General features: G+C 46.9%; 1 protein-coding gene, 1 long non-coding RNA gene and 1 other non-coding gene across 4 annotated transcripts; all 3 read right to left on the minus strand.

Moving 5' to 3' along the window:
- Positions 1-1,871: 1,871 nt before the first annotated feature.
- On the minus strand, positions 1,872-10,236 carry EIF5 (eukaryotic translation initiation factor 5). 2 transcript variants are annotated; one of them, XM_049612066.1, is made up of 12 exons: positions 10,134-10,236; positions 9,789-9,999; positions 8,643-8,922; positions 8,456-8,537; positions 8,004-8,176; positions 7,325-7,436; positions 6,354-6,496; positions 5,940-6,098; positions 5,253-5,414; positions 4,807-4,971; positions 4,404-4,538; positions 1,872-4,065 (listed from the first exon to the last, which is right to left on the minus strand). In XM_049612066.1, the coding sequence occupies exons 3-12, from the start codon at positions 8,712-8,714 to the stop codon at positions 3,976-3,978; spliced, it is 1,293 nt and encodes a 430-aa protein (XP_049468023.1). In that variant the 5' UTR covers positions 8,715-8,922; positions 9,789-9,999; positions 10,134-10,236; the 3' UTR covers positions 1,872-3,975. The 2 variants fall into 2 exon arrangements, with proteins under 2 accessions (XP_049468023.1, XP_049468024.1); XM_049612067.1 differs by lacking the exons at positions 9,789-9,999; positions 10,134-10,236 and adding an exon at positions 9,306-9,477.
- LOC125910614 (small nucleolar RNA SNORA28) lies at positions 6,865-6,988 on the minus strand. Its single transcript, XR_007454109.1, has one exon. It is a non-coding gene; the product is annotated as a small nucleolar RNA SNORA28 (small nucleolar RNA).
- A 4,147-nt stretch (positions 10,237-14,383) lies between the features above and the next one.
- Positions 14,384-16,755, minus strand: LOC125909131 (uncharacterized). Its single transcript, XR_007453543.1, has 2 exons — positions 16,374-16,755; positions 14,384-14,614 (listed from the first exon to the last, which is right to left on the minus strand). It is a non-coding gene; the product is annotated as an uncharacterized LOC125909131 (long non-coding RNA).
- Between the last annotated feature and the right edge of the window lie 3,672 nt (positions 16,756-20,427).

Genomic DNA, 20,427 nt, shown 5'->3' on the forward strand with positions numbered 1-20,427 from the left:
TTTTAAGTGCTGCATGGTGGAGTTACCATCTCTGCTACAGAGAAGTCTCCCAGAGAGGCCCAGGCTGGAGTCCAGGTCTGATTCCAAAGCCCACGTGAATATGCCCCTTAAAAAGAGCTCACTGGGGTGCCTGGGTGGCTCAGTTGTTGAGCATCTGACTTCAGCTCAGGTCATGATCTCATGGTTCATGAGTTTGAGTCTCACACCGGATAAGCTTAAGCCCCACTTCTCTCTCTGCCCTGTGCTCACTCGCACCCTCGAAAATAAATACGCAAATAAGTATAAAAAAAGCCTCACTAAATGAATAGTATCCCAATAGCAGGCACTGGAGCAACTCGGACCCTTCCCATGTCTGTTTTGAGATCTTAACACTATTCCCCCAGTCTAGGTTCTGAGGAAAACGTCTCTGCAGGTAGCTATTCTCCCCATATTCTAGCACACAGAATGATTCAGTTTTCTGGCTGTAAACCACCAGATATTAGGGCTGGAGTACAGAGTCCTACTGCAGGTGGACAGAAAACCTGAGCCCCCAGCCTTCTAAGAACAAAGGCTCACAGGGTCAACTACAGAGACTGCATAAACCAGCCTTGAGACCTTTGCCAAGTTATTTGCCCATATCACTCTGCTTTATCTTGTCATGTTTTCAAAAAAGAGATTTTGAGAGCAAGTGAGAGACAGGCAGTGAACAGGGGAGGAGCCAAAGAGAAAAGACACAGGATCCGAAGCAGGCTCCAACCCATGAATTGTGAGATCACACCTGAGCAGAAATTGGACACAATCAAGCCACCCAGGTGCCCCTATAGTCTGTCAATTAAAAGTAAAAGGGGACGCCTGGGTGGCTCAGTTTAGCGTCCGACTCTGGCTCAGGTCATGATCTTGCGGTTTGTGAGTTCAAGCCCCACGTCAGGCTCTGTGCTGACAGCTCAGAGCCTGGATCCTGCTTCAGATTCTGTGTCTCCCCCCTCTCCCTACTCTCTCTCAAAAACAAACATAAAAAAAAAAAAAAAAAAACAACCCAAAAACATCTTTAAGAGATACAAAATGCAGCAAGAAGTCTCTTTTTGACCAGTACCCTTCTAGATTTTCTAGAAGGGTCTTTTAAGAAGACCAGCTTTCATTTCAAAGTTCTCTTCAGATCAAAGGTTTTTACTCAGTGCTTACTGCCCTGGAGTAAAGGGGGGGGGGGCGCGGGACTGCAGCATAGCCCGAGATGGAAAGCACTGTATTAAAAAAATACCTCTTTCCCTTCTCAAACCAGAGGTTCATCGATTCCAGAAAGGACTTGTTTAGAGAAAAATCTCCTCTATGTCCCTTTCTTAAATTCTTTAATGTTTATTCATTTTTGAGAGAGAGAGAGAGAGACAGAGTGCGGGGGGGGGGGGGGAGGGGACACAGAATCTGAAGCAGGTTCCAGACTCCAAGCTGTTAGCACAGAGCCCGACTCAGGGCTAGAGCTCACGAGCCCTGAGATCATGACCCGAGCCAAAGTTGGCCGCTTAACCAATTGAGCCTCCCAAGCACCCGTTTCCCTTTCTTAACTAGAGATAAAAACTGTATCCAGTTACAGGACTATACACTTAACACCTCAATTCCCCAAAGTAATTGAAGAAATTTCAAGAACTCAGATTAAGGCAGAACTTTTCAGTTTGTAATTAATTTGGGTTACAGGACAGGAATACAAGACCTAGGGAAAGTCACTGACCCACAGTAATGAGGCAGTGTGTGTTTTGTGAGTGGGACTTGCAACCATGGAAGTAAAACATCCCAACACAAATCCAAACCAGCAGCTACAAAACAGGGCAGAGTTCAATGCTCCGATCATATAAAATAAAAATCTAGACTAATTTTAATATTAAAGCAAAGACAAAATATAATTTCAACATTGTTTTAATCAAGTAATGTAGCTGTTTAAAACAGGAAATTTTAAAACCGTTGAATAGATTAAAGCAAGGATTAACTTACTAAGATAGCTTCTACGGGTAAAATTTTTATTATGTGGATTTGAATTCCATTCTAAGTTTGGCACCAGACTGAATACTGGTCTCAGCCAAAATAGTGTTTAGAAGCCCGAACGGGTTTTCTTTCAGATTAAAAGAAGGAGGGTAGGGGAGAAGAAGAAAGCTCCGTAACAAAACCCTATTAGCTTGACATTGGGTATGTTGAATGCAACTTGGCCTAAGTCACCACCAACTCCTACAGAATTTCAGATAATGAAAGCAAAATCGCCTATGGCAAAGAATTGTAACCTAGGTAAGATACAAGTTTGCAAAAATCTCATCTCTTCGGTGTGACAGAGCACATTCTCTCCTGGTAGATGCTTCTTCACTCAATATTGACCGAAAGGCAGAGAGAGACCAATTTGCAGATAGAGTACTTGATTTTACTTCCTTAAAACATCAAGCTAACAAGATTTTATTATACCAAATGTTTATATAATTTCCAATGTGAAAAATTCTTAGATACATTTATTAAGGTCTCATTATAATCTGTGAAGATGGATCACAGAAAAAAGCGATGTAAGACAGTGCTCCCAACAAAATTAATCCTTTGGATTTTTGATTCCTAGTGTACTTTGTGGAAAGGAATAAATGGAACAAGTTTCTCCCCTGAAGAGAATTTCTGGTATAGCCATAACCCACGTCAAATGAGTTTAGACCAGCTAATTGAGCCAAGAATTCACCAGCAAGTTATTTCCAAATCTAAATCTCAGGATGGGCTGGGTCAGGCCCCAGTAACCTGCATTCAGTGACCATCATCAGACTTCTTGGGTGTCTGGCTATATTCAACATGAAATAAAAAACACCTTAAGTCTTACACCAAAATATAGGCTTTAACTGGAAGTATGCTCTTAGCTTTTTTTTAAATAAAACATTTTTTTGGGGGGGAAAAAATCAAGTTTGAGACACAGTAACACTTATTTTGGCAAGATAGCAACCAAAACCTAAAAAGCATTAAGCTACTAAGTATCCACATGTAAAAGGCATTAAACAAACCATATTATCAGGAGGAAATCCACAATGAACAAAAGATACAGTATGCCTAAAACATTTGAAATTATAATTAGATCCTAAGAATAAGAGTTGAAAAATTATGCTCATTTTGCTAGAGATTAAGTGCACCTTTTCCTGCTTCCCCCAAATAAAATCATAGCTTACTATATAACCACACCTTAGTTTCAAAATTTTCTCAGTATAAAGCAACAGCTACATACACGTAAAATGCTTATTTGTTAATGTAATAATTCCCCTGGCTCATCCAACGTGCAATGCACATGACTCCAAAGACTACAATTTGGGGTAAGTATACACGAACTGAAAAAACACAATTCAAGTTTCAAAACCTGCTCTTAAAATTATTTATAGGACACTCAGGTCATTTTTACTTCTCAGTAAGATAAAGATGTCACGCTGCCATTTGATTATCAGTCCACCTTGGCATAAGAAGAATGTACATTACCAGATGCCATTTTGAGGGACTGAACACTCAGAAAGTACTTCTCAATGGCTGCAGAGAATTATAAGTAAGCTTATGTTTACATTCTGCTGAAGACACCTTTACAGTCTCAGCATCTAACAATATCTAACAGGCTCCAAGAGTCCTATCAGGTTAATGATGGTGCAGTATTTTAAGGAGCCATTTCAGCGTAAGTCATTCAGAGCCAAAATCTTAAGAATGACCAAAATCAAATCTTTATTTTTTAACTGTATAAATGTGATCCAAATGTGTCCACCACTAATTTTTCAAAAAGAAACATGCTATAAATAAGCAAACTATATCTGCTCACTGATATGTGTATGGACTCCCTAGATGTCTTGTTGGGCTTAATTACAGACCACTCACAGCAATACATTTTTAGTAGAAAGTGTAGCATGATGTTAAGCCATTTTAGCTTTTGCACATACATGTTGCACTTCTGGCTGATGATGCAGAAATATTTGCAGCATTACACTGTTAAGCTGGGCTGCACCCACCCCTTTAAATGGCATCAATATCAATGTCATCATCCTTGTTGTCAGACTTCACAGCTTCAACTTTAGGTACACTGGCAGTCTTCGAATACACCACCTGATAAAACAAATTTTTTGTTTACTGTAAATTTTTATCCCAGTAAACCCATTTATAAAAATAATAGTAGTACAAATCGATGGTCAATAAGGAAAAAAAAACTACCCAAACACAGCCTTTATTTTTTCTAAGTTTTTATCATGTGAAAACCAAGTTCTCTATGGCGTAACATTTTAATTTTCATACACAACTAGCCCCTCTATACTCAACCTGCTGTTACCTTTGAGCATTCATAGATTATTGCCAATCAAATTGAGAGATTTCCCTTACCAAAGATTTTCAGTTACCCAAGACTGCCATTTTAAACTTCCCAAACCCCCACCTCGAACACTATTTACCTCAATATTCTCATCTTCATCATCTTCTTCACCACCAGAAGATTCCTCCTCTGCTTCCTTCAACCATTTTATAAATGGTTCCGCTTTGACACGAATCTCTTTGGCAAGGTCTTTTGAAACATATTTCTTAGACGCCTAAAAAACGTTCAATACAATTTCCTTAGTTGAGGAATCTAAAAAATAATTTTTGAGTCACTCATAGAATTGCCCACATTCAGCTCTTTGAAGGGACTGGGTCACATCCTAATCTGGACTCAACGCCAGGTGGGAATCACCTACGGGTTATCCCAGGGACACTATTTCAACGTAGAAGTATTAGAAGTTACTTCTTCCAAAAGAGCCCCCCAACAGCAGTCGACACTTCTCATCTTGAAGAGACTGTTTATGTAACTACACTCCCCACCTTTTCTGACCAGCTGATGATGACTTCTTCTTCCAACAGATCTGCATCATACATCTCCTTCAAGATATGGGGAATCTTGGAAATGAGCTGAGCTTGATGCATTGCTACCACACACTCCAAACCGTGAAGAAGGTACCGTTGAGCTTTTTTGTTGTTGTGACAAAACTGAAAATAAACACGTTGGCATTAACAAGCTTTCAAAGAAGCACTCAAAGTACATTAATCGTCCCAGTATCATTCCTTAAAGCTATGGCCTTCAACAGTGATTCAGTCAACCCTTAAAGATCTGTGTTATTTTATCTATAAGGGGCTATGTACAGCATTTTCCAGATACTCCCATGCTTGTGAGGTAGGCCAATCATTTCCATTTTTAGTATGACAGAGAACAACGTTCCCAGGGTCACCCAGCTCTCATCTTATTTATGAACCTAAAATAATTTGCTTACTCGTAGGAAATGGCGCCTGTATTTCTTAATTTGTTCTCTAATCTTCTCATTAAAAAGAACTTCAGTCAAAACAAGAGGGCCCATGGCTTTTACATCCAATCTTTCTGCTTCAGCAACAATTTCTTTGTCTGATGAGTCAATAATACCTTCTTCTTTCTTTTTCTGCAAACAAAAAGGAAGCAGTTCAGTGCATGGGAGACATATCTTGCTCCAGAGATGCCAGTTAGTAATTCCAACTTTCAAGGACCCTTTTCCTAATTTATTATAGTTGCAGGACTTACTTATTCACATTTTAAAAATTTATCTACTTTGAGAAAGTGCCAAGCGGGGGTAGGGGGAGAGAGACAGAGACAGAATATCTCAAACAGGCTCTGCACTTGAACTCATGAAAAGATCATGACTTGAGCTGAAGTGGACCGCTGAACTGAGCCACCCAGGCACCCCAGTTTCAAGACTTTTCAGTGATTACGTGCACGCCAAAGATAGTACCTGGAACCACCTTCAAGAAGCTTTCAAGCAAAACATGGAAAAAATAAACCTGGCACCGGAGTATTCAAAAGACAGCTTGAGAAAAAATTACTCGCCAAGTAACCAGCTTAGTCATAGATACCTTAAAACCCAAGGCTGGAAAAAATTGATTTCTTGATCGCGTAATTGTTTAACTGCTCTTGAAGCAACTTGCTTTACCTTAACAAAATCAAACAGGATATTGACCCGCTCTTCAACAGTCCTTTCCAAATCATCACTGAGTGTCAGAACTTTCGCATGGTCACTGATTTCATCCATTCTGCGTCTTTGAGCTTCCTCAGTTGTATCCTCCCCCCAATCATCATCCTCTTCTTCTTCCTGTTAAAAACAAGTATGGTTGGTCAAATACCTTAAAAATACAAAAAAAAACCATGCCAAATTTCTAGTCATGTTAATGGCATCAGGTTCATTTTCCACAAACACACATCAGGCTTTTTTAACCACAGGATCAGGAACCTAACATACTGTTGCAATGTTGTAACTATGACTAGTTTCATTCTCTTTACCCATGTCACCCAAGCATCGTATTTTACACAACTTTAGCGCCTACCATACCATCAACTGTGCACTCACCACGGCATGTGGAGGAGGACTGATCTCATTTGGTGGTGGTGGTGGTGGGGTCTCACTGCTGGACATGGAACCATTTTCCTTGTCTTTGCCCTTCCTGTTTTTCTTTTCCTTTTCTTTCTTTCCTGTACCACTGTCACTATTCTCTACAGGAAAACCAAAAAAATAAGTGAAAAATTAATACTACAGTGTGTACAACACTTCATGGTGTCTCACGAACATTTAAAACCTTGCCCCCTTTTGCTTTGGAACATTCCCCTCAGAAAACCATACACAAACACAATGCTACTTAATAATTCTAAAAGGACTCATAAACCAAGTTCATCTACCATTATTTCATATGTGAAAACACTCAGGGTAAGAAGAGAATGTCCCTCAAATACTAGAAAAGATTAACATGTAGTGCCTCAGAAAGAACAGGTAATTAAGTGAAAGTTGGCACTCCTGACCCTCTCTCCCCCCATGAACCTGAACAAAGGCTTATCTCAACCACACTTTAGTTAACGGTTAGAACGCTGTTTAAGTCTATATAACAGTTGGTCTCATGGAAGAGACCACTGGAATAGGTTAGACTTTCTTGCTATAGCAAGCTCAAATTGCATCAGACAACTTCGATCATCTGACACAGAGTGTTGCTTGCAATGTTCTAAAGCCACTCAAGCTTAAAAAGCAAAGACCCCAGTTCACAAAACAGTATTCCAGAAGTAGATCTTTTGCTGGGATCCCAACAATTTGTTTTATAGTATCTACTTCTCCCGTTCCAAAAGAACAGATCTTAAAAACCGACAACAACAACAAACCGAACAAAGCAGAGTTTAACTGGTAGTCTTTCAAACTCATAGATTCCATGTAACACGGTACAGAGATTAGAAATCCCTCATATTTTAATTTTTAACAGCAAGAAAGCTTCAGTTTTGTTTCCAACATCAGTTGCTTTTAAGCTAAAATCTTAGAAGTTCATCATGAACACTTACCAGGTGGGTTTTTGAGAATGAACGTGCAGAGTTTATGATGTGTGTCAAGCATGCCTCGATAGCCACAGGCTTTACAAGAATTACCTATTGTTTGCTTCTTTGGATTGACATGCTGCCAGAAAGGAAACAAAGATTAAAAACAAGTATGTCATCTCTGATAAAAAAGCAAAAATTCTTCAAGTAGCAAGGTGTTGAAGTATCTGATGGTAACTCCAGCTTAACATAAAAACAGTATCTTTTAGGGGTGCCTGGGTGGCTCAGTCGGTTGAGCGTCCGACTTCGGCCCAGGTCACGATCTCACGGTCCGTGAGTTTGAGCCCCGCGTCGGGCTCTGGGCTGATGGCTCAGAGCCTGGAGCCTGCTTCCGATTCTGTGTCTCCCTCTCTCTCTGACCCTCCCCCGTTCATGCTCGGTCTCTGTCTCAAAAGTAAAATAAACGTTAAAAAAAAAAAAAAAAAAACAAAACAAACAAAAAAAAAACAAAACAGTATCTTTTATGCAAAATAACCTACGTAGAAGAGTATGAAAGTATTTTAAAAAAACGTGTTGCTTCTGGTTTTTACTTCCAATGAAGTTGTTTTGCCTTCTCGGGAACAGAAGTTGGTGGAATCACAGAACTGATCAGAAAAGCAGACAGGTGACTTTTTCTCTTATTGACAAAACCCTCAAAAACACTCACCAGATCTGTTTCAGGATTCTCACACTCAGGACAGAGAACAAATTTTTTAATGAATCCATCCAACATGTCTTGCAGCTTATTCGCCTCATGAGATCCATTGACAATGTAACGGTCATTCTTAACATCAAACTGGGTCTGTGCTCCCAGCTCACAACCAAAATATTTGGTGGGATCTATGGGGGGGGGGGGGGGGAAAAGTTCTGTTAACTAAATCTTTGGCTACTCATTCCTCCTTATACAAATGTCACTCTTTACACTTTTATGAGGAGTTAAAATGTGTTGCTTGGGTAATTTTATCTCCTAACAGCAACTAGTAAGTCAGTTGTTTTTCACCCCCAGGATTCCACTTAACCCCAAAACTAATTAACATACAACTGAAACAAGACACCCACAAAGTTCGTCATTTCCATATTGATGTTTTTTTCAGACTCCTCCTAAGAGGCATTACTTACACGTTGGAGGCCGATTAAGCGCCTTTGCAACGTCAACCATGTTGACTATAACTGTCTTGATACCATTTCCTTTGCCCTCAACCTAAAGGAAAAAACAACTTTAATTTTTGCATTATCTGCCCCAGAAACTGCAATCTTTTAAAATCTACAAAAAGAGCTTAGGCCTCATTACGAAGATCGGGGTTACCTTGGCAATCAGACGGGGCATCTTGTAGCGATAGAACTGGTCTGACACACTGCGGTTGACATTGACAGACATTTTGGCTTATTAGTGGCTTTATCAATAAGATGAAGAGATCTTTGATTGCAACTTTTTGGTATCTTCTGTCTGGAGAAGAAGGGATGACATAAACGACTGCAAGAGTTCTCGGTCTCTGACATGAAAAAATTTTCGCCACTGAGGCTGTAAGCTTCTTGTTTGTATGCTATGTTTCCCCAATACAGGTACCAATGGCTGCGCAACAGCTCTGAAAGAGAAAGAGAACACACAACCCCCCCCCGACGTTTAACGGGATTCCCGCGCGAGGAAACCTCGCCTAATGCTGCTACATGAGCGCACCCAGCTCACGTGGGAGGCGGCCAGCACCCCATCTAACACAGAACACCTGTGGCGGCAAAGCAGGCCTCCACCTGGACTAGGGTGGGAGCCGCCGCGCTGCTCCAGCGGCCGCGGGCTCGCACCACGCCGAACACACGGCCCGTCGGAGGCCCGCTTCCGTGCAGCGGCCATATTTCAGCAACTGCCGGGAGACCGAACCAAGGCCTGTGCTCTGCAAACCTAGCCCGTCTCGCGAAGAAACTTCTCAGGTTCCCTCCCCCACCCCCCACGCCGAGACGGAAAACTACGGACTCGTCCTCCGGCACCGGGCGCTCGCTCCACCCCCACCGGGAAGCGCGCGCTCGCGGCCGTGCGCGCGGACGGCGAGGCGGTGACCGAGCGCGACCTCGACCTCTCCTCCCCGGCTCCGCTCCGGGCCCCACCGGCCGCGCCGCCTGGGGCGGCAGGAGGCCGCCCGGCCTCGGCGCGGCGGGGGAAACGAAACCGGCCGAGGGGCGCCGGCCCGGGCCGCCCCCGCCCCCGAGCGAGCGATGACTCATGAATGCAGCAATTAGGCCTGACTCAGCCCGCGCGGCGCGCTCCCGCGGGGCGGGAGAGAGGGAGGGGGGAGGGAAGCGGGGGAGGAAAGGGGGGCGGGGGGCGGGGGCCGGGGCGGAGGGCAGGGCGCGGGGGCCGCGGGGGCCCGCCCGAACTGCGCCACACGCGCGCGGGTCACGCGGCGCGCCGCCATCTTGTGCGGCCGCCATCTCCCCGCCGGCCCGCCGGCGGACTCACCGTTTTCGTCAAATAAAGACATAAACCCAACGCTGCTCGCCCGGGACTGGGATGAAGTGAGGCGCGCGTGAACCCGAGTCCGAGGAGGGGCGGCGGAGGCGGCGGAGCAGCGCAGCGAGCAGCGGCCGGGCCAGGCGCCGCCGAGCAGCGGGGAGGGGCTGTCCCAGCGACGTCCGGGGTCCACACCCTTCAGCGCCCGGGGCCTGGCGACCTGGCGCGGAGAGACGGCGCCGTGAGCCGCGGGCGTCGGGGCGCCTTCCCCGCCAGCCAGCGGCCCGCGGGGGTCGAAGGGGCGGGGAGGACTGGGGAGGGGGCGCGGGGCCGCCGCCCCTCCACCGGACTCACCTCTGGAATGTTCTCGCTCTGACTGAACAACGCCGCCGCCGCGCTCAAGCTACCCTCGGCCCCTGCGCCCGCCCCCCGCGCCAGGCCGCACGGCTCATTGGCCCGAGGGGCGCCCGAGCTCGCTCGTCATTGGTCCACGTGCCGCGTCAATCGCGTCTTTCTCCGCCCCTCCTGCTTCCTGAGGCTCCGCTCGCCGCCTCAGCCCGCCCCCATCTCCCGGGTCCGGCGTTCCTTCCTCTGTCCTCCCTTCCCCCCGCCTTTCCCAGAGGTCTTCGCGGTCTCGCGAGAGCAGGCTGGCCGCGGCTGGGGGCTGGCCGCGGGGCCGCGCTTTGTCGGTTTGAGCGACGGGGAGGGGGAAGATGGCGGTTGACTCCCTTCCCCCGCCGCTTTGGTTTCGCGGCGTTCCCACCGAGTTCCCCTCGTGGCGAGCGCGCGGCCTCCCCAGTGGGTTCCTAGCTGCCCTTTCGGTCCCCTGGGGACGCCCGTCGTCGGTCCTCGAGGCGGAAGTTGTTCCTCCTCCCTGCTCCTTGAGGCCTGGGCAGACGGTGATGATTGGGGGGGCCTGGCTCTTTCATCCCAAGTGCTGTCTTTTAAGGTCCGATGCCGGGGTCCATGTACCCGCGGCGACGGTGACTCGCCAAGACACCATTACAGGGTCGTGCGGCCCGTAGCCCGCCTTTCTCGATCACTCCACGGCTCCCCTCCCCGGCACCAAGCCTGCCGGGGCTAGGCACGCCCGCACACCCGTTTTCTAAAGAGGGAAACACCAAATTAGTTCGTGACTCCGAGACCCTCCGGAAAGTGCGTCTCGGAGAGGTCTCCGTGTTCTCGTGCTCCACTATAACTTTGCTCAAAACGAGTATCACATTGGGTTACCACTCCTGGAATCCACTCCACAGTTTATAAATTGTGACTTCCTTGCTAGGCAAAGCATAGCCCAAAGCAGGTGTTCCTAATGAGGTTCCAGAGCGGTCCCTCTGGAATGGCTATTTAGAGCCTCTCATGTTTTCCTCCTTTTGAAGTGATTACAGAAACTCTCCCCTTCTTTCAAAAACTTAGATTGTGCTTAAAAGTTTCAGTTGCTACTGTAAAAGCGATCGAGTCCATCTTGAAATTTGCAAACATAGTTGTTGTTAGCGAAGAGCCAAATAATAGAGCCACGGGCTCTAATCTGCTTTCTGTGGTCTTCCCCATTTGAATAAAGTAGCAATGTTGTTGAGGACATGGTGAGGTGGATAAGGGTCTGCCTTTTGTTACAGATCTGTCAAATATGCAAGAAGGTTGGCACTGAAAGGTATGTTGATTTTTATTAAAGTAAATCATGATTTACAAGCTTCATAAACCATTACAAAATTTTTTTAACATGTATTTAATTTTGAGAGAGGGAGAGAGAGGATCCGAAGCAGGCTCTGCACTGACAGTAGAGAGCCCAGTGTGGGGCTCGAACTCACCAACCGTGAGATCGTGACCTGAGCCGAAGGCAGACGCTTAACTGACTGAGGCTTTAAAATTGACAATGTGGGTGAGGAGGTTAATAAATCAAAGGGAAGATCCAGAGTTGAGAGAAGTGATCTGTGTCCTTGGTGCCAGAGCTTCTGTTATAACCACCCAGTGTATATACATAGGGGTATGATTGTTAAAAGAAATGCATAATGCTTTATGGGTACCAGGTTTCCCATCAGGTAAATGGAAAAGGTAGATCCCAAACAAGCTGCTTCTGGTTCAACATGAAATACGCCTTAGCAGCATTGAAACATTGGGGTTTTTGCATAGCTGCACTCGAATGACATTATTTTAGAAACTGTTGGAAAAGATGGGCGTGAAACTAGTCTGAGTTAAGAGGCCTGCCTTCTCAGAAGTATTTTTTTTAAGTTTTTATTTTTTTATATTTAGTTTTGAAAGAGAGCGTGTGACATGAGTGGGGGAGGGGACAGAGGATCAAGTGGGCTCCGTGCTGACAGCAGGGAGCCCGGATGTGAGGCTCCAACTCGGTGAGATTATGACCTTAGCTGAAGTCGGGTACTTAACCGAGTCACCCAGGTGACCCTCAGAAGTATTTTTTAATAAAGCTAAATACAAAGTGATTTTCTTTTTTGCCATGTTTGATGGTTTCATATTTAATTTCATTAAAAAAAGTTTGTACTAATTTTAACTTTAATTTTTAGCAGGTGTACCACTCATTTGTATCTAATCAGGGACAGCTCTATTTTTATTTTTTTGAGAGAGAACAAGTGGGGAAGGGGCAGAGAGAGAGGGAGAAAGAGGATCCAAAGCAGGTTCTGTGCTGACAGCAGAGAGCCCAATGGCGGGGCTCCAACTCATGAACTGTGAGGTCATAACCTGAGCTGAAGTCGGACACTTAACCAACTGAGCCACCCAGATGCCCCCTGTATTTTTATTTTCTCAGTAGGCTCCACACCCAATGTGGGGCTTGAACTTATGACCCAAAGATCAAGAGTCACGTGCTCTACTGACCAAGCCAACTGGGCACCCCAGAATTTTAGTTTATTTTTTAAATTTACTTTTTTAAAAGTAGGCTACATGCCCAACATGGGGCTTGAACTGGGGATAACTTTTTAAAATTATTCTTGGGGTGCCTGAGTGCCTTGGTTGAGTGTCCAACTCTTGATTTAGGCTCAGGTCATGATCCCAGGGTTGCATGATCGAACTCCAAGCTCAGCGTGGAGCCTGCTTGAGATTCTCTCTCTCACCCTCTTTCTCTCTCTCTCTCTCTCTCCCTCTCCCCCTCCCCCCCTCTCACTAGCTCTTTTAAAAAAAAAAAAAAAACAATTATAAAATTATTCTTAACCATACCTTTGAATGCCTCTTAGAGCCTAAGAATTTGCTAAGTGCTTTGGATACACTATCTTATTTACTTCTTAGTCCCTATGAAGAATTTTTGTCCTTTTTTAAAGAGTTTTTGGTTTTGTACTCGATACAAGATACCTTTCCTAAAATTTGTTTTAAGTTTATTTATTTTGAGAGGGAGCGAGAGTGCACATGCACACAGGGGAAGGATGGGGGCGGGGGGGAGAGAATCTGAAGCAGGTTCCTCCCATTCAGTGCAGAGCAAACTGAGGCTTAGAGGAAACAATTTGCCCAAGATCATATACTAGTAAGTGGCAGAGCTGGAAATTAAACTGAGATCTGTCTGACCCCAGAGTCTGTTCCCTTAACTATTACATGACACAGCCTTCCCAGGTAAATACAAACATACACAAAACTAGGCAATTTACATGTGAAGTCCCATTTAATCCTTTGACAATCATGTGAAGTAGTGTTGTTATTCCCATTTGACAGATGAGGAAACAGAGTCAGGAAGGTTAATTTTCTCCAAGTCACCTGCCTAATAAATGGTGGACAGCGTTTGAACTCTAGCTTGACGCCAAGCTCATTGCACAATTCTGCTTCCTACTTCTGGCTCTCCGCCTCATCTGGCTGTATTTACCCCAACCAGGTGCTCGCGGTTTGCTAAGTAATGGGCAGCCGGTGCCTATGAAATCTTTGTCAAATGAGTGCCTGAATGATGCCTTTCAGCACTTGCCTTGAAGGGCAGACATGAGTAGCTGCTGAGAAGGTAAATTGGTAAATTGGCCTTCTGGTTGTTCAGATATGGGTGTCTGTTTTGTTTAGCATGAATTTGCCCCTCGAGCAAGATCAAGTCTGCACGGACCAAGAACCTTGGTGTTTCTGAGCTGTGGGCCACTGAGGGGCCCAGGACATTGCCCTCTGTGATGAGCCATCTGGTTGGACAGCGGGCCTCTGTGACATCCTACTCTCAGCTATCTCTAGCCTCCATCGCACCGTTGGAGCAGAGCTTAGTTAGGCAAGTTCCTGTCTCCCCTGCTTGAGTAGGAGCTATAGGGGATTATGCATTGTTTTTCTTCTGGCAATAGCCTGTCACAGGGGTGTGCATAGAGCAGACATTCAAAGCTGCTAGGAGGGAACTGAAGGTTATCTGATGAGTACAGAGGTGGTAAAGGCGTTGGCTATGTTGAAAGCTAGTGTCCCAAACCAGGGTAATCTAAGGCTCCCAGGTTAATAAACATTTCTGAGTTGCTGGGATACAGGCCCCGCCCACATCACAGGCCCTGCCCAGGGGCCTTATGTAAAAAAATAGCAGCTCTCTGACTCCCACTGAAGCTTGTCCCCACTCCTGAAATCTCTGACCCTCTGGGCAGGATGTCTCTCTGCCTTTGTGACAGGCCCCTCCCACCCAATACTTCCACAGCACCTCTGGCTTTCAGATGGCACTTTGTTGCATCTGCCTGTTTACTGGTCTGCCTCCCTCATTAGGCTGAACAGCTTGTGGTCAGAGGACCTGTCCTTGAGGAGCGCACGGAGTCAGCTACAAAGGGGACAGAGGCAGGAGGCAGAGGTGTCTACGAGGAAGAGATGAAGTGAGGCGTCACTGGAGACGGACATGATGTCGTCTTGCTCCTGAGCATTTGACTCCAAGCGGAGCCTATCTTCTGTCATTCCTGGAAAAAGAGAAAAAAGTACACGATTGTATTGATTCAGTAGATGGCGGAGAAATGTGGATGACTTGGAGAACAGGCTCTGCTCTTGGGTTGCTTGAGTCTTGGTCGCCGGGAAGCCACACACAGTACAGGGCGGCAGCTATGCTGGTCTCGTCTGGCTTGCCTCAGGTCCTGTCTTCGGGGAAACAAAGTGTTTGGCTACCTAGCTGCACCCTCACCTGCTCAAGTCTGGTGGCTGCAGGAAAGGCCTTTGCTCAGACTTAAGGCCCTGCTGTGGGAGGGCACCACAATAAAAGGCCTGGGGGAGGCCGAGGGGCGTCCTGCGGCCAGTTGTCCCGCCTGAGACCCTGCGATTCCCGCTGACTCCTGACAGCCGTTTGCAAGCCTTTGTGAGGGGGCATCTTTGCGTGTTCCCACCTCTGCCACACACTGTCCTCTTTAGTTGTGAATCTGGCACATCTTTTTTTTTTTTAATTTTTAAAAATGTTTATTTATTTTTGAGACAGAGAATGAGCATGGGAGAGGCAGAGAGAGAGGGAGACAGAATCCGAAGCAGGCTCCAGGCTCTGAGCTGTTAGCACAGAGCCCGATGTGGGGCTCGAACTCACAAACCGCGAGATCATGACCTGAGCCGAAGTCGGACGCTAAACCCACTGAGCAACCCAGGCGCCCCGAATCTGGCACATCTTATCCACCCAGGTGAAGCATCCACATGCCAGCCAGTTAGCTTGCTGCTGACCTGTGGGCTGTGGCCTCGCAGTGGAGCACTAGACCCACACCACCAGGAAGCACAGCTTGTCATGCGCTTAGCAGAATCAGCTGGCACGTTGGGTGGAGTTGCCTTCTAGACCTCCTTTTTTTTTTTTTTAATTTTTTTTTTCAACGTTTTTTATTTATTTTTGGGACAGAGAGAGACAGAGCATGAACGGGGAAGGGGCAGAGAGAGAGGGAGACACAGAATCGGAAACAGGCTCCAGGCTCCGAGCCATCAGCCCAGAGCCTGACGCGGGGCTCGAACCCACGGACCGCGAGATCGTGACCTGGCTGAAGTCGGACGCTTAACCGACTGCGCCACCCAGGCGCCCCTAGACCTCCTTTTTTTAAAGGAGGCTTTACACCTAGCATGGAGCCCAGTGTGGGCCTTGAACTCACAACCCTGACATCAGGACCTGAGCCGAGATCGAGTTGGACACTTAACCGACTGAACCAGGCAGGCGCCCCTAGACCTAATTTTTGAGTACAAATGATCCTACGTTCCAGACTCTGTATTTTTTTATTAAAAAATTTTTTTTAATGTTTATTCATTTTTTGAGAGACAGAGTGTGAGTGGGGGAGGGGCAGAGAGAGAGGGAAACACAGAATCCAAAGCAGGCTCCAGGCTCTGGATGGACAGCACAGAGCCCGATGTGGGGCTCGAACTCACAAACCGCGAGATCATGACCTGAGCCAAAGTCGGACACTTAACCCATTGGGCCACCCAGGTGCCCCCTGGACTCTGTATTTCTTAAAGGATGCCTGTCTTGCTTATCTATGCAGGACACGGCCCCGTGGTTCTCAAATAGAGGTAAGCATCAGAGTGTCTGGAGGGCTTATTGAAACACAGCTTGCTGGGCCCTCCCCAGAGTGTGAGAGAGTAGGTCTGGGTGGGGCCCAGAATTTAGATTTGGAACCAGATCCCCTGGTTCCGCAGGTGCTGCTGGTCCCCGGACCACACACAGCCCTAAGGCCGGGGGACCACATGACTTGGGAGCTCAGGTACCTCTTTTCCTTCACCATGGATTCAGCAGCTTTCTTTTGAGTAATCCCCCGAGCCCTCATTCAGACAGTCGGTCTGGGAATCAAAGTCAAGAAGAACGAAATCGGTGTCCCAGTGACTGTGTTGCAGTTGTGGTGCCCAGGCCGCTTGGAGAAGTTTCGGGGCGGCTGTCGGAGACTTTGTGTTGTATGCACCACGGCCAGGGGCCTCACAGTGGTTGTCCCAGTGACACTGTGCCACTGTCACAATGCGGCCACCCATGTTCTCTCACTGGCGTGCCAACACCTCATGCTGTCCCCTCCTCTTGCGGTTGGGGAAACCAAGGCGTAGAGGGAGGATTTGTCTCAAGGCTGGGGCTGGGGTGCTGACGTCCAGCTGTAGGGTTTTTCCCACTGTCTAGGACCTCATTATCCTGTTTGGCATATCCCAGTTCTAGAGTTTGCTCCCCTTCCTTTGGCTGGATTTTAATTGCTCCAATGCTCCTTTTTTTTTTTTTTTAATTTTTTTTTAACGTTTTTATTTATTTTTGAGACAGAGAGAGACAGAGCATGAATGGGGGAGGGGCAGAGAGAGAGGGAGACACAGAATCGGAAGCAGGCTCCAGGCTCTGAGCCATCAGCCCAGAGCCCGACGCGGGGCTCGAACTCACAGACTGTGAGATCGTGACCTGAGCCGAAGTCGGACGCTTATCCGACTGAGCCACCCAGGCGCCCCAACTCCAATGCTCCTTTTTAGACACGTGAGAGGAGGCGGGACCCAAGGGCTGAGGGTGTATCTCCTCACGACGCTGACCTGCTTCAAGCAACCACTGTGTATGGCGCCTGCCGCCGAGCAGGACATTAGAGACGCAGGGGGCCCCTGCAGGTGCTGTACCCACTTGTACGCGTATGGTTGTTTGTGGGCGCTGGGGAGATGTCACCTGAAAGTCTAGATTTCTGATTCTGCAGGAAATAGGAAGCCCTGGCAATGCTGGGATATACCCGTATGTGGCCATGCCTCTGTCGTCCAGAGCTGAAGGTGGGGCATGAGTGCTCGCGGACGGCAGCCACCGTGTCTCTGTGCAGGCGTGCACGTGTGCCCACACCTGTCCTGTTCACTCCCGTTGCCTGCCTCACCTCCGCGCTGGCGTTCACGCCTCTGCTCGTTTCTTTCTTCCTCCAGCGAACGTGCATCAGATGCCATCTGTGTGCCAGCTCGAGGGAAGTTAGACGTTTGAGACCTTGCCCAGGTGTTCTAGGGCCGCTGGAACCAAGTAGCACAGACCCGGTGTGAGACAACAGATTTCTTCTCCCCTGGTTCTGGAGGCCAGAAGTCTGAAATCAAGGTTCCGGCAGGGCTGTGCCCTCTCTCTGTGCCTGGCGATGGCCAGCCGTCCTGGATGCTCTTCCGCTTGCTGTTGGTTGGACGCAAGCGCTGTCTCTGGAAGGTGACCCTCTTCCCTCTGCGACGTCGCAGGGCGGTCTCTCTGCGTGTGCCTGTCTCTCTGCGCGTGCCTGTCTCTGTGTGTCTTCTCAGAAGGATGCCAGACATGTTGGACGTAGGGCCCGCCCTACACCCTGGCCCAGTATGACCTCCTCTAAACTTGATTTCATTCGCAGAGACCCTGTTTCCAAATAAGGACTCATTCACCTCATTCAGGATCCGGACTTCCATGTATCCTTTGGGGAGATAGAGTTGAACTTGCGGCTGACATTTAAAGAAGGACCCCAAACAACTCCAAATGTAAAACCTGGCCCTGGCTCATCACTCATGTTTGGGAGACAAGACTCCCGAAGTGTCAGCAAGGACCCAGTGGCCGTCTGCCTTCCTGGAGCACGAACAGTGAGAGAGTCCCGTGGCCTCGGTGCTTCATGCACACCGACCACTTAATCCCTAACACAGCCCTCCCAGGGAGATTCTGTTGCCAGTGGACTTTGCAGATGAGGTAACTGAGGTGCAGAGAGGTCATACAGCTTTGCCAAAGTGCCTGGGGAGCAGAGCTGGGTGTGTGTGTGTGTGTGTGTGTGTGTGTGTGTGTGTGTGAACGACAGCAAGTGACAGCAGGTTGTTTCCCGTTCTCTTCAGACCCTTGGCCCTTGTGATGGGGACAGGTGAGGCTAACCTTTGTCTCAGCTGCCATCACAAAACCCAGTGCTTACCTCCTTTATCATCCCCCTGGGGCGTGTGCTGCTCTGTGACTTCCCAGGGCGATTGCAGGGGGCTTTGGGCATGATGTAGAAAAGGTCTGATTACTTTCTTGATCCCTAAACTCCCACTTGCACAAGATTTAGTCCATATTTAGGGTCAGTTTCCTGCATCTACTGGCAGATGGAAGAGCCATCCAGAACCCATAACAATATGCTCTAACGTTTATTTTGTGGTACTGATCCATCTGAGTAAATATAGTTAGTACCAGATGGGACTTTTGCAATCTAGAGTTCTGAAGGCAAGAAAGGATTCATTTTGAGTTTCCTTAAATTAGGTGAGCAATTTTTTTCTTGGGCTATCAACCCCCACGTTCAACATTCCCAGCGTGACATTTTGTACTGTTATACTTGGTAAGTAAAGCTTAGCTATTCTGAGGTTTATGTGCCAGGAGCCTATGCTCAGAGTTCCCTTTTTAGTTGCACTCATAAAGGCTGCTCACATGTTTGGGTATTTCATGCAGAAAGAAGTCTTTCGGGCTAGGTCATTCTCGGTTAGATATTTACAAAGTTCACGGCTATTTTTAACACACACCTCTGCTGCCTTAAAACCACAGTCAGCATTTAAAGCCATGACTGGCTTCTCTCACTTGGCATAATGTCTGCAAGGTTCACCCATTGTGCTAAGTGAAAGAAGCCAGTCACAAAAGGACAAATGCTGTATAAGTCCACTTAGATGAGGTTCCTAGGGTAGGCAGATTCATGGAAGCAGAAAGTAACAGGGTGGATGCCAGGGGCTGGGGGAGGGGGCAATAGGGAGTTAGTGTTTCACAGGGAAAGAGTTTCAGGTCGGGAAGATGGAAACATTCTGGAGATGGATGGTGGTTTTCTAACAGTGTGACTATACTCAGTGCCACTGAACCGTATACATAAAAATGGCTAAAACGGTAAATTTTATGTTGTGTATATTTTACAAAACGAAAAAACATCCTATAATAACCTAAGCAACTCTATGTAAATTGATACAAGTGATACAATTGATAGAAACCTCACATGCCTGCGATTAAATATGATGCGTATCATAAATACTGACAATCATGCATATTTATATGACGTTTCTTTTCTGTTTTGTGCTTTTCTTTATTTTTCAATTTAAAAAGTTCCCCAGAAGATATAAATTTTAGCTAACTCTGTGACACTGAGCCCGTCTTAGCATTTTGAACTGCTATTGTCCTGTAAAATAGGTGGGGCGCGGGGTGGGGGGGGGTGTTAAAGACACGAAATTTACTCTGCGGAACAGTAGAAACCAAAGTAAATGGAAGTCACCCCTCAGTAAGATTCAAGTCGTAACAGAATCAAGTGCAACACCATCAACTCCTTAGCCTCCCAGGGCAAGAGTTGTCAACCCAAATCCTCCCAGGGCAAGAATCCTACACCCACATCCTCCCAGCGCCCTCCAGCCACCCCCCTCCCCCCATCAGGTGATCACAGCAGGGCTGCAGGGCTGTGAGAGGCACTGAGGAACCACAGGGACTCCGGGAATAGAAATATAAAGGGATCCACATTCAACTAAGGAAACAAAACCAAACCAAACTCCATGCAGGCCAAACAAAACTCAAAGGGATTGTGTCTGGCCTGTGGGCCACCAGTTTGCAATTTCTGCTTCAGAGTGAGAGACTCTTGGATCTGGGAGGGACACTGGAGGACTTTTTGTCCTCACCCCTGCTTTTCCAAAGAAGAAACCATGATGAAGTTATGCATTGCTTTAGAAAGAACTGGCCTAGAACTAGCTACATCTTAGACAACAGTTTTAGGGCTCTCTTCTTCCTCAATGCTGGCTAGAAATTTTTTTTCCTCATTTCTTTATTTCAAATTTTTATTTTTGAGGGAGAGAGAGAGAGAGAGGATATGCATGTGAGTCAGAGAAGAACAGA

Source organism: Panthera uncia (genome assembly GCF_023721935.1).
Source record: "Panthera uncia isolate 11264 chromosome B3 unlocalized genomic scaffold, Puncia_PCG_1.0 HiC_scaffold_1, whole genome shotgun sequence".
Classification (NCBI taxonomy): domain Eukaryota; kingdom Metazoa; phylum Chordata; class Mammalia; order Carnivora; family Felidae; genus Panthera; species Panthera uncia.

Bases quoted from the DNA above. Each gene is read 5' to 3' on its own strand.
- EIF5 (XM_049612066.1), bottom strand. From the start codon at position 8,714: ATGTCTGTCAATGTCAACCGCAGTGTGTCAGACCAGTTCTATCGCTAC. The intron at 8,177-8,455 runs GTAAGTAATGCC...CCCCCCCCATAG, and splicing joins GCTTAATCGGCCTCCAACGT to ATCCCACCAAATATTTTGGT. The intron at 6,099-6,353 runs GTGAGTGCACAG...TGTTTTTAACAG, and splicing joins GTCCTCCTCCACATGCCGTG to GAAGAAGAAGAGGATGATGA.